General features: G+C 40.5%; 1 protein-coding gene across 5 annotated transcripts in view; it reads left to right on the top strand.

Moving 5' to 3' along the window:
- CAPRIN1 (cell cycle associated protein 1) overlaps positions 1–16,467 on the top strand; it is a 35,516-nt gene that overhangs the window by 1,584 nt on the left and 17,465 nt on the right. For all 5 annotated transcript variants that reach the window (XM_080983317.1, XM_080983318.1, XM_080983319.1 and 2 more), the window contains exons 3-6: positions 12,883–12,945; positions 13,301–13,387; positions 14,450–14,688; positions 14,803–14,885. In XM_080983317.1, coding sequence (XP_080839443.1) covers positions 12,883–12,945; positions 13,301–13,387; positions 14,450–14,688; positions 14,803–14,885 — 472 coding nt within the window. The remainder of the gene's footprint in view (positions 1–12,882; positions 12,946–13,300; positions 13,388–14,449; positions 14,689–14,802; positions 14,886–16,467) is intronic.

Here is a 16,467-nt window from a genome sequence, read left to right as displayed (position 1 = left end):
CTCGCTGCCCCGTTGAAGATGGGTGCGCCCTGGTTAACGGCGACGTTAAAGGGCTCCGGCGTGTATGAAACGCCTCAGGCGGCCTGGCTGCGGCTCCGGCCCTGGGTGACGAGAGCTCAGGCTACTTTGTTGGGAAGGGTGTTTGTCGCAAAGTCTAGGCCAGGAAGGGACATCAGCATCATGGGCAGCATTTTTAAATTATTGCCACCGAAGTTGCCCTATGCCCTTTGTCAGAATTGCCTTTGTACCTGGGGCACAGTGAGACTTACTCTCAAGTCAGCATGCATTTGATCAAGCCGCACTTTAGAATTGAGCTTTGCGGGGAATACATGATGGGAAACTGAGACTATGCTGCTGGAATAACCCATTCTAGTGAAAAGTTAGTCTCTTCCTTCCACAAAACTGATACATTGTATGGGTTTATAAAAATACTGGCACTACAGTCCGGAGAATCATTCCAGTTCATTTGCATATTCAGTGGAACTTAAATGGCATGCCTCTTCTAAAGCACCAATGAGTTTGAAAAGCTAAATTATTATAGTTGTGATGGGGGTGATTTGATAAGAGTTCCACTGGCTGCACAGGAGTCTTAAAAGACACCGAGCTCTTTGTATCACGTTAATTTGGTTAATCTTAATTAATTAATGTCGCAAATTTTAATTTAAAGAATGTTTATCCAGCTCTTTAGCAAAAAAAGGAGCCGCCTTCCAGGGTTGCTTCCAAATGTCCCTAGGCGTATGATGTAAAACATCACACAAAAGGGACTGAGGGGGAGGAGGAAGAAAGAAAACCAATTTCTTAAGAGTTCTTGTAATGACCAGCTGGCATGGAAAGATCAAGTGTTTAAAGGAGACCAAAATTATCAATGGGCTGGAGGAATTCCCTTGTGAGGAAGGTTAAGATTTATTCATTGATGATGGGGGGAGTTTAGAAAAAAACAAGTAGAAAGGGACATTATCAATGAATGGAATTATCCATGGCATGGAGAAAGCAGACAGGAAATGTCTCGTTTTTCTCAGTGTTACAACTTGGGGTAATCAAATGGAGGTGAATTTTAGAGGGTTCAGCACAGAGTGTGGAATTTGCTACCACACAAGATGTAGTGATAGCTACCAGTTCAGCTTTAAAAGAGGACCAGGATCATGGTTGCTGGTCATGGTGGCGGCAGTGGCGTAGCGTGGGGGGTGCAGGGGGGGTCCGGCCGCACCAAGTGCAACATCTGGGGGGGGGGGGCGCACTCGCAGCTCTCTGCCCCTACCTGGCTCACTCACTTTCTCTCACTGCAGTGCTGGCTGTGCGAATCCGATCCAAGCCGCTGGGTCGCCGCCTACTGTGGAGGGGGTGGGTGCCAGGCGTGCGGTGCGGAGAGAGAGCAAGGGACTATCTGGGGGAGGGACAGTGCAGCGGCCGCCCAGCGCAGCGCTGAGCGCGGGAGAGAACCACACCAGACCAGCCCAGGCAGCAGCAAGAAGAAGCTGGCAGCGGCGGCAGGTTAGGGGTTAGGGGGCGCAAATTACTTGCCTTGCCCCGGGTTAGGGGGCGCAAATTACTTGCCTTGCCCCGGGTTAGGGGGCGCAAATTACTTGCCTTGCCCCGGGTTAGGGGGCGCAAATTACTTGCCTTGCCCCGGGTGCTGACAACCCACGCTACGCCGCTGGGTGGCGGCATACTGTTTCAATGATCAGAGGAGCAGTAGGCAGGAAGCAACAAGAGAGGACTGCTGTGTTCATATGAAAACCAAAATGCTGCCTAGATAGGTCTTTGGCCTTATCTAGTAGGGCTCATGTAATTTTAAACCTGTTTGACTTCATTTACTTGGGAGTAATTACTGAATTTAGCAGAGTTTACTTCCAAGTAAAGGTGCATGGGAGTGCACCATTGGGTTAAATAGTATATATATTGAACCCAGAATCAAACTTTGATGTGCAAATCTTTCAAATGAAAATATTTCAGAACCCCATGTATAAGCATCATATTTCAGGCTTAGGAACTTTTCTGTATTGACTTTTAGGAAGCTCCACATTTATTTTGGTTTTTATGTTCCATTTTTCACTGAAAAAGACCACAAAATGGCATTGAATGTCTGGTACCAAAATTACCAACACGTTATAAACAACACAAGCAGTTAAAAGCAGAAGTAGTAAATACAAACAAAATGTCCTAAAAACTCAAGACATTATAGAAATGCACAGAATCAGGCAACAATTAAAATATAAAGACTTGTAGATAAGAAGACTTAAACAGATCCAACACAGGACTGGGAAAATAAAGATGTATTGATGTGATAGCGGGGAAAGCTCAATAAAAGTGTAGGTGTCCATGCCACTAGGACAAGAGAGTTCCTTAACTGTGACTCAGCTATCACAAAAGCCCTTTCTTTCATACCTGAACAAGAGTAAATACTTGCTGGAAGTTGGGTAGGAACAACAAGCAATCCTCTGCTGAACTCAAGGCCAGGCAGGTCCCAAGTAGCTCAGGGCTTTATACGTCAGCGGCGGCATCTTAAATGAGGCCTAGTGGCATAAAGGCTGCCAGTGCAGATTCTGCAAGATACTATAAACGAAATAAAAAAATTCCTTCCTGTAGCACCTTAAAGACCAACTAAGTTAGTTCTTGGTATAAGCTTTCGTGTGCATGCACACTTCTTCAGATACACTGAAACAGAAGCACACTTCTTCAGATACACTGAAACAGAATGCACACGAAAAGCTTATACCAAGAACTAACTTAGTTGGTCTTTAAGGTGCTACAGGAAGGAATTTTTTTATTTCGACTATGGCAGACCAACACGGCTACCCATCTGTAACTGCAAGATACTATGTGACGCTACATCAAAATTCAAGCTGGCACTCTAGAAGTAGCGTTCTGTACCAGCTTCAGTTTCCAAACCATCTTCAGGGTCTGGCTGGAAAGTTACTAGAACTGCAAAACTGTGGCCAAGCTATTCTGGTCTAGGGAAGGCTGTAACTGGTGACCCAGGTGTAACTGGAAAAAGATCTTCCTGGCCATAGAAGCCATTTGGGCTTCCAGTGACAAATATTCATCAAGGAACATCCTTAAATGACACATGTTGGAGAGAAGTATAGATTAGATGGCCTAAGACCGCTTACTACAACCTGGCGCCTTCAAAATATTTTTCGACTGCAGCCCTCTCATCCAGTGTATTTCAGTTAGGGATAGCCATTGTAGGAGAAACAAACCTGTGACCGTAACTCAAGATGAGAGGTTGGGTATGGTGCATTTCCTAGAACTGGGAACAGAGGGAGGAACAACTGACTGTGTAGGATTCATTTATTATTAGTCCCTAGTTTTTAATATGTGGCCCAAATTTATGTGAACCATTCACAATTGGATTGTGGTGAGAGGACTGACCTGGTATGTACTATGGAAGGTTGGGTATTTGTTACAGCACCAGGGCAGACTGAGGGGAGTGGGTGCTTCCATTATCCACATAAGTATCATCTCCTTTACCAGAAAACCTCTTGACATTTGGGTGTGCTTAGAAGGTTTGCACCTGGTGTTGTACCGGACAGACAGAATGGTGCTGGTATATTGACCTCCCTGCTGGCCAGTTGCTTCCCTGACAAAGATGTTATCTAGCATGGTGCTGGAGGACCCCAGGACGATAGACCTGTGCAATTTCAGTACCCACATGGCTGTTGCTAGAGGGCCAGCTTGGGACTTCATGGCTTCTATGACAACCATGGAGGTGTCTTAGATGTCATCAGTTCAACACCCCGGGCAGGGCACATGCTTGATGCAGTTTTTACCTTGAGTGATAGACTGAAGGTAGGGGGGTAAAATGCACTCCCTGGCCATGGACAGATAACTCTCAGGTAAACTTTGGCAAAATGGTGGCAATTCTCCCTCTCAAAGATGGTGGGCCTGTTTGAATGGCCACCCTTGGAGACTGATGAAACCTCCTGGGTTCCTGAACACACTGGGGGTTTTCTAGTGGAGAAATCTGCTGAGCCTGTCAAATTTCTGGTCTTTTCTATAGACGCTGAAATAATATGGCTGTTTGGTTGATACAATTGGTCCTAAGCATCCTTTCTGGTGTTTCAGAGCCCAACTGGCTCCTTGGTATTCTGGAGAGCTACAGGCAATGAAATGAGCTGGACAAAAGACTAAAGGCCAGATGGTACAGGACATAGTCTGAAGCCCACCAACAGTGGTTAGTGAACATAATTGTGACTACCATGTGGCAGCACAGGTGGCAAAGAATGCATATTTCGCAGCTTGCATTACATCTAGTAGCTGTTTGGCAGAGCTATTTCAGATTGTCCAAAGGTTGCTGACTCCCACTGTGGGGGAAGAACCTCTGGAGCATTCAGGGAGCTGCTGTGAGCAATTTGCTGCACACTTTGAGGATAAAGTTAGTTTACTTCAGAGTGACCTTGACACTGCTTTTGTTGCGCTTGTAGTCAAAATAGTCAATGCCAGAGTGTGATCTTCGTGGAATTGGTTTTAGTTTATGCAGCCACATAAGGGCAAAGTGCTTGCACCTATACTCTCAACTATGTTCACAACTATGTGCCCACTTGACCCCTGTTCCCAAATCTAACAGTTTGACTGATTGTGTTCAGGATTTGTTAATGCTTCTCTGTGTCAGAATGTGGTTCCTGCTGATTCGAAAGGTGTGGTGGGATGACCACTCTCAAGGAAATTAGCCCTGGACCTTTTGGTTTGGAATAACTACCAGCTAGTTGTAAATACCTCTTTTCTAGAAAGGTGGTGGAGAGAGTCCTAGTGGGGAAGCTTGAAGACATTGTTAGATGCCACAGATTATTTAGGCCAGTGGCTCCCAATCTTCCCCCATGAACCATTTGAAAATTGCTGATGTACTTGACTGATCACTTAATTTTCTGCCTGTTGTAGCAATTGTAATGTGCTGTACTAGATGTTTTGTGATTCTTAAATTTTATTACAGACACTCCAAACCACTTGTATGATGCTTGGGTACCCTTGATCTACACCCATTTCAATCTGACCTTAGGCCTGGCCATAACACCAAGTCAGTCTCAGTCCCCCTTATGGATGACTTTTATCAACAATGGGACAAGCGGAGTGCAGCTTTACTCCTGTTTCTTGATCTGCACAGCTTTTGATAACCTTTTGATAACCTCCAGAGTGAGCATGGGAGAGTGCTTTTCTGCTCTGGCACTTGCACTGTGGGGTGCTTCAGGGCTGTATTTTTAACCCCTGTGCTATTTAATATCTCTAGAACTGTTGGGAGTGGTCAATAGGAGTTTTGTGGCAAGATGTTATCAGTATGCTGATGACACTCAGCTCCATTTATCTGAAGCTGGAGAGACTTTGCAGGCTTTGGACCAGTGCCTGAATGCAGTACTTGATATACTTAAGAAAGTGCAGATTATAAATAATTTAAATAATTTTTTTTTTTAAACGCACTGAGATGTATGAGGGAAATTAAGCTGAGCTTAAATCCTGGCAAGACTCTGGATGAGTGGATCCCATGTCCAAGAAACTGGCCAATTGCCTGTTCTGGATGGGGTTGTATACCCCAGCTTTGTCACTGGAGACATATGTAGCCTTGGTGGCTAGGGGTGTGTTTTACCAGCTTTGGCTACCTGCCCCATTTCTCCAGTGCAGGTAGAACTTGACAGAACACAAATGCGGATGAAAATTCTGGTACAAATTATAGATAATTATACTTTTATTTAAGTCTTTAAAGATAAATAGCTTACTTTTTGTGTTTATAATTAACCTATAAGGGTACAGTACCTAGTCTGGTGGCTCATCCTGTGACTGCCCTAAGCAAAACCTATACATATTTTGTCAGCTTCCTTTGAGCAGCTTCTCCAGTCTAACCTCCCAATAGATAGTGGAAGGAAAGCACATGGAAGCTTGCCACCAAGGAACTCATGGAATACGTCTCATGTGCCAGCACTGTCACTAACACCTGTGTGCTAGCTCCATGGATAGTGTCCATTATGTAAAAAAAATGATACAGTATATACTCTAGCATTAGCTATAAATAGCACCTCAATTTAATACATGTGGGGATCACCTAGGGCTACACAGAACCCTTTTTATAGCTTAAAAATTCATAAGTTATCTGACATTAAGGAAGGATAGGTGTGGGAACTGAATAAAATCCTTCCTCACCAAGCAGCAGGATTTTCGCACCATGGGTCCTGCAACTAGATCAGAGAGGGGAGCCACACGCTGCATTTGTTCACACAATCTTGCTGCTGTGTATATAATCTCCTTAAACTGGGGAAATGCTCTGCCATTTTCTAACATGGTTGTCGTGGATGTACTGATTTTAAATTGTTGCTAAATCTGGCTCCAAATATCATCATCAAGGGATTACCTTTTTTATCTGGTTTGTAATCAAATATGATCCACAATTATTGATTCAGATAATAAATACTTTGCAGGTTGCAAATACAGTGGTACCTCTGGATACGAACGGGATCTGTTCCGGAGCCCCATTCGCATCCAGAAGCAAACACAACCTGCAACTGCGCGGGTCGCGATTCGCTTCTTCCGCACATGCGCGCAGCGTCATTTTGACCGTCTGCGTATGCGCGGACAGTGAAACCCAGAAGTAACTCGTTCCGTTACTTCTGGGTCGCCACGGAGCGCTCAACCTGAAGCACATTTAACCCGAGGTATGACTGTATTTTCTTTTATTTTTTATTTTAAATTTCTATGTTAAAATTGATAATTTCCTTTTCATTTAAATAGGTTGCATTCATGCTAATAGAACTTAAAAGTAAGCACAGCAGTTTTTGGTGTCTTTGATTGCATCGGGTCAAGTGAAAAGATAGTATTTGTTAAAGGTGTAAAAGTTAATGTGAAGGAAGTAGAAGGCTTTATTTGGAATAGAAAGTGAAAATAACTTCTTTTCAATGTTAAAGCTAGCTAAGGAGGTTTTCGAGAAATATTTCACACAGAGTTAAACTGCACTGTGAAAAATGTAGGCAAGCTGTTTCCTATTGGAACATTGTATTCACTCTTAAGGAGATTGTTGTGCCAGATAGCTTTTCAATTTTTTTAAAAAATCTGTTGCTCAGTGAAAAATATAAAAGTTAAATTGTAGTGGTTGTTTAACTCTCTTGTCTATTTGGTGACTAGATGGTAGCATAAAATTGAAAATAGAGTATAATTGAGTATATCTTGCAAGCTTCTGTTTGTATCCATCTTTATGCCTGAATAACACTCATGTGATGTCCAATTAATTTGGTGCCTAAAACTAATATTCTTATGCTTGTTTTATTCTGTATATAAAATTGCTCCTTGATAGTTACTTTGATGACTTAGCTTTGATTCCAGTTGAACTCTTTGGTTGAAAGGTTTGAGAGTAGTAAACAGTTGTATAAAGGCAACATTTTCAAGCTTTATATTGTGCATTTATAATGAATATTTTTACCCCATCTTTCTATGAACTATACTAAAGGTGGTAATAATAAATACAAAAATAAAGACAATACTAATGCACTAGCAAAAATACAAACAACTGGGATTAATAGACTATAGCAGCTGTAAGAAAAGAGCAGATAAAATATTAACAGTAGACACAGTAGCAAGAGCCTAAGACACATAATCTTACAAACCAAAGCCTGGGATAAGGGAGTGAGGTATCTGCTTTTGAAGGGAGAGAATGACACACTTTAGGTGCAGCAGAATGCCCTTTCTCATTTCTACAGCTTGGAAACTGGTGTGATTCAATGAAGCCTCTCTAGAAGATCTGAACAATGGGGGACAAGGACAGGCTATCCACCAAATATCCTTGTTCTAAGTTGTTTAGGACTGCAAAGGTTATGACCAGCACTTCAAATTGTGCCTAGAAATAACTTGGAAGCCAGTGTAGCTATTTTAGCAAGATGATCCCAGCTGTGGGATGAACCAGCTGTGCTAAAAAATCTGGCTGCTGCAGGCTGCACCAACTGAGGCTGCTGGACACTTTTCAGAAGCATGCCTATGTAGAGTGCATTGCAATAGTAAATCTGGATATAATTTAAGGTGTGTGTCATTGGACACCTCTAGGAATGGGCCCACCAGCTAAGATGGTTAAGGCACTCCTGCCAACACCTGACATCTCAGCAAGCTGGATCAAGAAGTACCCTAGACTAGATACCTGAAACTTCAATGGGTGTGCAACCCCATGCAAATAGGATGAATTCCTATCATAGATTGGTTTATCTATTGAACAGAAGCACCTCTGTCTTGTTTGGATTAAGGTTCGATTTGTTGATCCTAATCCACCTGTTACAGACATTAAACACTGGAATCAAATGGAGAGAATTGGGTGTAATCAGCTGTCAAGGCTGGAGTCAGCAACAAAAATGATAAATCACCTGAGGCCAGTGCAGTTAAATATTTATTCAAGGAAACAAACCACAGCTCAGGCCTAGTGGTCTCAGCATCTCTTTCTAGGAGGTCTTGCCCTGATGAAGTAGTTGCGAGGACTAAAGGCCCCTACTTTCCTAGTGTCTACTAAGATGCCTCCTCTTCAGGGTCTTTCCCATGAAGTATCAGGCTGCGTCTGCGCACAACCACCCTCTGCTCTTCCAGTTTCATTTCTCTGCAAGTTCTAGGAGACATGGGGAAGGGGAGCTGGTCGCAGCAGGAGGGGGAGAGTCCCTGGATTCTTCATCATTTCATTTGTATAGTTGTTCCTAAAATTCTTCTAAAAGTGGAGCAGCTAGGTGTACTCGTAGTAGTAGAGTTAAATAAATCTACGGGGGTACATTGGTTTAAGAACAGCTTAGTTTATGAACAACTTGGATTAAAAACACTGTAAACCCAGAAGTAGGTGTTTTGGTTTGTGAACTTTGCCTTGGAAGCAGAACATGTTGAGTGTGTTCCATTTGTAAATTGAGTCCACCGCTGCTGTGGGAAAGCACGCCTTGGTTTAAGAATGCTTTGGTTTAAGAACGGACTTTCGGAATGGATTAAGTTCATAAACCAAGGTTCCACATTACAGTGGAACCTTGGTTTCGAACTTAATCCACTTCGTAAGTCCATTTGACTCCCGAAACATTCAAAAACCAAGGCACAGCTTCCAATTGGGGCAGGCGCCCTGGAAACAATAGCTGTCAGCCACATTGGATGTTCGGCTTCCGAAAAACGTTCAAAAACTGGAACACTTATACTGCCAGGTTTTTGCCTTTCGGAAGTCCATTTGTTTGTCAACTAAGCCGTTTGAGAACCAAGGTTCCATTGTACAGTGGTACCTCGGGTTAAGAACTTAATTCGTCCTGGAGGTCCATTCTTAACCTGAAACTGTTTTTAACCTGAGGTACAACTTTAGCTAATGGGGCCTTCCGCTGCCGCCGCACGATTTCTGTTCTCATTCTGAAGCAAAGTTCTTAACCCGAGGTACTATTTCTGGGTTAGCGGAGTCTGTAACCTGAAGCATCTGTAACCTGAAGCGTCTGTAATCCGAGGTACCACTGTACTAGGTTATTGGCCTCATACAGATGTAAAATGTTCACTTTACAACCACGATTACGGGATCTTGCTGCAAGCTTGCATGCTTTCTCCAGTCTCTTCTGCAAATACTGCATTTGCTGTATTACACATGAGGTGCGGCAAAATAGTCTACCTGCTCCGTACCTACCTGCCCACCTACAAATTCATCCTGGCTTTAATCACAGTCTAGGCGTGCATGAGCACAAAGTACAGTTAATAGTACAAACCAGGAGTGTCTTCATAAACAACAGGTTTGTATACTATGGTTATTGACACATTTTCAGCTCTAATACCAAGAGCTATTGTAGCATGCCTAGTGAAAGTTAAGCATTTTTCTTTAAATGACAGGCCCTCTGTGCCAGATTGACTTTGAAACTTTCTTCTGTTTCCAAATAGATTTGCCTTGTGGCATGTGGGTGGTGTTGTTCAGAAAGCAGAAGTCCAAAATTTATTACATGTTCACTTCTCCTGGATTGCAGAAAGGCTAGACCTGGCATCTTGAGAACAATTAGTCTACAAAAAGCACTGAAATGAAGGCACATGGAACACTCATTTTTAGATTATTTGAATTGGTAATCTTGCTGATTAGTTCCCATGGACAATTGAAATTTATTGCCTGATACACTGTTTTTAACTACAATAATTTGCAGCAATGCAGAGAGGAAGTCCATTAATAAGAGGGAAATTCAGTGTTTCGTGAGTTCCTATGCAAGAGGTAGAAGTACAGTTCAGTGCCACAATGTATCACAGTTGGCATATGGCACAAGAAGCAGTGAATAAGGACACACAAATAGTTGTGTGTAAACCAGCAGACCTTAAAGATACTGAGAATGAGCTTTTGCAAATTATTATACAAAAGTCTGCACAGATAGATTCATTCCTCTGGATTTTGAGTTACTTTTCTAACGAAGTGCTATTCTACTGAATCTGAAGACTGGGGTCTATGAGTGGAAGAGGCTTCTCATTAGTTAGGGTTGCCAAATGTCCGGACACATCTGAAATACTGCAGCCACAACTTTGGGCAAAACTAAAAAAAGCTCAGCACTAAAAATAAATCTGTCTGGATTTTCACTTTTTGGAGTAGGCAAACCTACATTAGTGAAAGGATACAGCACCGTTTTACCAAAATTGGAAGGAGTCATTCAGGACTAGTAAGGCCCATTTGGATATTTCAAGAAAGGAGGTTAGAGGTTGAAAATGTTTTGGAATGAGGATAAATATTAACTGGCAGATTATTAAAAGAATGAAACTTGGTTGACAACTTGATCTTCCAGAAGATGGAAGAACAGGCAAAAAGAAGAGCTACTCTAGAGCTGACCCTTGGCAACAGTGAAAGAATTCATGTATTTTGGTAGGTAGAACCTAGTTTAACAATAGTATTCTAGGTATTCAAAAAAGTATTCAAAAAGATTCTAGGGTAGGGATAGCCACTGTAATGCCCCCAAGTGTTGTTGGGACTCTAGTTCCCATCAGCTCCAACCAGCATGTCCTGTGGTCAGAGATGATTGGTGTTGGACAATTCAGCATCTGGCGAGCACCATGATGGTACGTGGATTAGGATTAGGATCTAGCTAAGAACGAGTCACCAGCACAAAACTGCTGTTTGAAAGGCTAAAACAATTTTACAACGTCCAGATCATGAAAAGTGGTGGTATCCCTATTTTGCCTTTATCAGATCTCATCTGGAATACTAAGTCTGATATTGGGCAGTGCAGTTTAAGAAGGATATTGAAAAACTGGAATATGTCCCGAGAAGGGGGATGAATAAATTGAGGGGTTTGGACACCAAGTCACAGAAGGAATAGTTGAAGAAATTGGGTGAACAAGTGACTGTTTAAGAGGTGATACAAAAATCAAATATTTGAAGGACATTCACATAAAGGATGCAGCAGATTTGTTTCTCTGTCACTCCAAGGAAGTAGAACCTATACCACTAGAATCAAATTAGAAATAGAATCAAATTAGAAATAAAATATGACTAAAGGATAGAAAGAACATTTTACATTACTATAGTCTCAGGAGGTGATGGACTCTCCTTTAAGATAAAAGCAGAGGCTGGCTAGCTGCCTATCGGGAATGTTATGGTAATAGATTTTTGCTTTGTCGGGGTTGGACAGGATGACCTTTGATACTTCCTGCAACTCATGATTCTACAGTATACTACCTTAAAGAAAAGAACTAGATGACAATATTTCTTACTCAAAGCAAAATGATTAATTTTAATATAAATGGTCCTATAAGGAGCCTACATAAAACTGCTTTGTGTGATAATATTCCCCTGGGCAGGTACAATGCTTGAGGTTCTCTGTGTGGTGAATGTTGCATATGGAATCTGTGTGTTTGTGTGGGAAGGATGGGTGATACCAGACAAAGACTCGTTGAAATCCGTGGACGTAAGCAGCTTTAGTCACCTTTATTTCAATGCGTCTACTCTGCGTATGACAAGTTGGATATTGCAAAGAATTACTAAAAAATGGAATGGAAAGCGGAAGAAAAACCCTCAAAAAGTTGTGGAACAAGTTAAAAGAAATGTAATGTGTTCCTTAAACTGTTGTATAAAGCCTGTAAGCTCAAGCCTACACATGGCTACCCAGAAGCTAACACCATTGAATTGAACGGGGCTTACTCCTGGGTAAATCTGTGTAGGAATTCTATAACTTCAAAATTTTATCAGCTTTTAAGTATCCTGCTAGGGTGGTGAACACATGATACAGAGCATCCTTGGTGGTGGCCCCACAGTTGTGGAATTCTCTTCCAGTTAATATTTGTTTGTCTCTTTAATTTCTGGCATTCGGTAACTCCTTCAAAACTTAAGGGTAATATCCAGCTAAGTCATACTCAGTGCTACTTAAGTAGCACCATTGATTTTAACGGGACTAATGTTGGAATAGCACCATCTCCTTTTCTGTTGCATTTCTATAAGAGAACTTGGGTGCTTAATTCAGTATGTATCTGTTTGTGCTTCACAGTGCCTGTTATGTTGCCTTTCTTTTCTTTGTATGTTGCTTTATAACATCCTGGCTCTGAAAAGCAGCTAATAAATAACTCATTTATTTCAGCAGTTCGATACAATGTTGCATGGTCAGATAAACATTTAAACTTTGATCTTGCAGTACATGTCTACTCCCTTTAAGGTTACAGTATAGCTGTTTTTCTTTTTAAATTGGGAAAATGCATATTATATTTTAAGAAATAATACAAATGTCATCCTAGTCTGTTTGTTTACCAGATGTATTCTAGTGGTTCATAAATAAATACCTAATCTCAGAAAACTCTTGTGATATTTTGTCTCTGAATAATTTCACTTGATTTCTCCTGTTAAACAATGGAACATGGCAAACTGGGCTTCTGTGTTCTATAAAGTATATAACATAGTCAGTTCCATTTAAATTTGTTTGAGGTATATATATATTGTGAAACTTTTTTCTTTCTTTACAGGGCAAACTTGATGATTATCAGGATCGAATGAACAAAGGAGAACGCCTTAACCAAGACCAGTTGGTAAATGTTTTGACTGACATATTGAAAGATTTTTCATAAGAGATTGGCTTCTTTTAGCCCTTGTTCTTTTATTCTAATTGTTGCATTATCATGGATAATGAGAGACCTTAATAACAGTACTTTATATTATTATATTCTATTATATTCAGTGGAGGTGCATTGTAACCATATCTATACACACTCTGCCATTAGGGAAAATATGGAACTATTCTATGCAAATGACTAGGAGGAAAGTCTGTACACTAAAGTAAAGACTAGCGTACAGTAGATTTCTTTTTTGAGGATTAAAGTTGGGAAAGTCTTCCAAGTTTTCAAACTTCAAAAGAGGCAACATTAATTTTCCTCCCTCCCCCAGGATGCTGTGTCCAAGCACCAAGAAGTCAGTAATAACCTGGAATTTGCTAAGGAACTGCAGAGGAGTTTCATGGCCCTGAGCCAGGATGTAAGTAAAAGGTTGATGGTTCAGTTCAGACGACACTTAGGGCACTGGCTGCATAGAGGCAACAAACTGCTTTGTGTGTCATGGCAAACTGACTGCTGTGAATCAGGAAGTGGAAAAGGGAATCATTTTAGCAAGTTGAAATAAAATGAGCACTCACCATGTTCCCAAGCCATGGTTTGACTGTGATTTGTGAACTGGACAGTGAGATTTTTTTTCTCTGTTCATGTTTAACGTTTTAGACTGCACTCCTGATTCCACTTACTTGGGAGTAGGCCTATTGATTTCAGTAGACATGGTTAGTTAGGATTGTGCTGTTGGTCAAAATGAATGTGGTACCTGTGAATGACGTTCCTAAAATATGGTTGATGTGGATAACGCCCCCCCCCCCCCATCTTTCATGTATCTAGTAGCAGTGTTGGGCTGATTTTTCTTACATTTGAAAGAGCACAAAAGAAGTCTAATAAAGAAGCACTCCCACTTTTAAATGATGACAAATCCTTTCCTTTTATCCGGTGTTGTTGTTGTTGTTGTTTTAAATTGACATAGCTCTGCTGAAAAGAAGGAATAGAGGAGGACAACATGAGTCAAAAGTTGATTTTTTTTTTTCTATTGTTGAGATCGCAAACGTTGAAAGATTAAAAATGTCTGTGATCCTATGTAGTCTTCACATACATTATGCAGATATTAAAACAGGTTTTCTAGAATCTCTTTAGACCTTTTTGATAAGTTCCAGCAGTCTGGTTCCATTATGCTTCAGTATTATTTTAGATGATAGTGCATGATGCTGCAATGCAGTATGTGAGGCAGAGATACAGTTCTAGAAAGGTGGTAAACCACAGATGATGGGGAGTGGAGGACTTAGGCAATGGACATGGAAGTAGAGAAAGACATCTGGCATACCTGTTTGTTCACATTCCATAAAACTTTCTGGGAAACATTGAGAATATTTGAAATGCTGATAAAATTGGGAATATTTTACTTTTTGTTCATTCATAAGTGAAGAGAGGGTAACAGTTTAAACTGGTCACTGTTAATTGTTAACCTAGTGTACTTTATTACTAGATTCAAAAAACAATAAAGAAGACAGCTCGACGGGAACAGCTAATGAGAGAAGAAGCTGAGCAAAAACGTTTAAAAACAGTACTTGAATTGCAGTTTATTTTGGACAAATTGGGTGATGATGAAGTGCGAAATGACCTAAAGCAAGGAACAAATGGAGTGCCGGTATTAACAGAGACGGAACTGTCAACACTAGATGAATTTTACAAGCTAGTTGAACCTGAACGGGACATGAATGTGAGGTATTGTGATTGCCAGAATGATTCTGATATGGTTAATGAAACAATCCAATTAATCTCCTTTGCAACATAGGTGGTTTGAGGTATCTTATGCTTCCATTAATATTTTTGTTGAAGGTTGAGTGAACAGTATGAACAGGCATCGATTCATCTGTGGGACTTACTGGAAGGGAAGGAAAAGCCTGTATGTGGAACAACCTGTAAGTATGTTTATCTTTCTTAACATTAGAGCTAAAGTAGCACTTCAAATACCAATCTTTTAGAGTATTCACAGTGATTCTGTTACATGCTATTTCCAGTGTCAGTGGTTATATAGTAGCTGAATAGCTGACAATATGTTAATTTACAGCAGATTGTATTCTATTATCATGTAACCTTACTCAGCACTTAATGAAAACCATTGCTGGTTTCCGTTTGTTCATCAGTATTTTGTGACCGCTTAGCAACACTTGCTTTCCAGAAATTGGGTTAGCAAAAAAGCCTTTCAAAGTTTCATTTGACGTAGTAAAACAGATAGCTGGAGTAAAATTTTGCAGCAAATACACTACAGAAACTAGATTCAGGTGGTTTGATGGAATCTCCCATGTACAGCGTACAGATGCCTAAGTACAATGTGGTCATACATAAAAGGTATGGAATTGCTGTATACAGTCATAGTTGGTATATTATATAAATCCAGAGCCTTCTGAAGAATTGTTCACAGTTAAAGGAGTGGAGAACATTATTTCAAAAATAATTAACTTACAGTGGCTGAAAGAAGCTATGGTAGAAGATATATTTAGAAGTGATTACATACTTCAAGAACCAAATCAAGAGTACATTCAAAATTCAAAATGTTTATTCGGCTTTACGCCCACCATAAAACACAACACAACAAAACAAATCGAATAAAACAGCGGACTCGCACAAGCCATAAGCAATACAATACAGCTCACAGCACACAAGAACAGATATTAACAATTCAAAAGAAAAATTTAAGATTAAGATTAAGATTAAAAATTTAGGCACTACGCTAAAATCAATATCTGATGTCATTATAAAAAATTATTATATCAATAATCAGCTAACATTCCATTCCGTCTCTTGTACGAGAGGACGGCTGTTAGGAACAAATCAAGAGTAGTGTATTTAAATCACTATATTTAGTCATATTTGCTGAGGAATTTTGTCATTAAAAGTTTATCTAAGCTATTTTTGTTTAAAGGGTACAACTTGTGTGTTGAAACTGTTTGTCATTTTAATAATCTAGGTTTAAATAGTTTTCATGTTTCAGTTACTGGTTTAGTGGTTGAGATCATAGTTTATCTCCCATAATATTCATTTGCAGTGCATATGTAAAATTGAGTCCAGAATGTTTGTGTTTAGATTAAGCCACCTATAGGATGACCTGCTAATTTTGCTATGCTAGGTCTCATGAGTGATCTGCATAGCTCTCAGACAGGACATAAATACACAGTACATTTGGTTGCTGAACACCACTACTTAGTGTTAATTGGAGGTACTGTCTCTGTGTATGGAAGCTGCTCTCCTGAATGCTATGGCTTCCTGTCATTGATGGAGCTCTCTCCTTTTGTTGTCTCAGTGGGGGAAGTGCTTTGTGTCACAATGTATTTCTTTTTGTGTCTTAAATCTGCTGTCTGTCACTTTAACTGGGAAAATTCAACTTGGTATTAAGTGAACAGTTGTTAGTTTGAACACAACTTTCTAAACACTTCTGCATTGCTGTCTCTGTCTACATTTTACTCATAAGATGTCTTAAGAGTTTTGCAGGGCTGCATCACT

This window comes from Podarcis pityusensis (genome assembly GCF_964106645.2).
Source record: "Podarcis pityusensis genome assembly, chromosome: 1".
Classification (NCBI taxonomy): domain Eukaryota; kingdom Metazoa; phylum Chordata; class Lepidosauria; order Squamata; family Lacertidae; genus Podarcis; species Podarcis pityusensis.
This window is presented reverse-complemented; position numbering and strand designations above follow the sequence as displayed.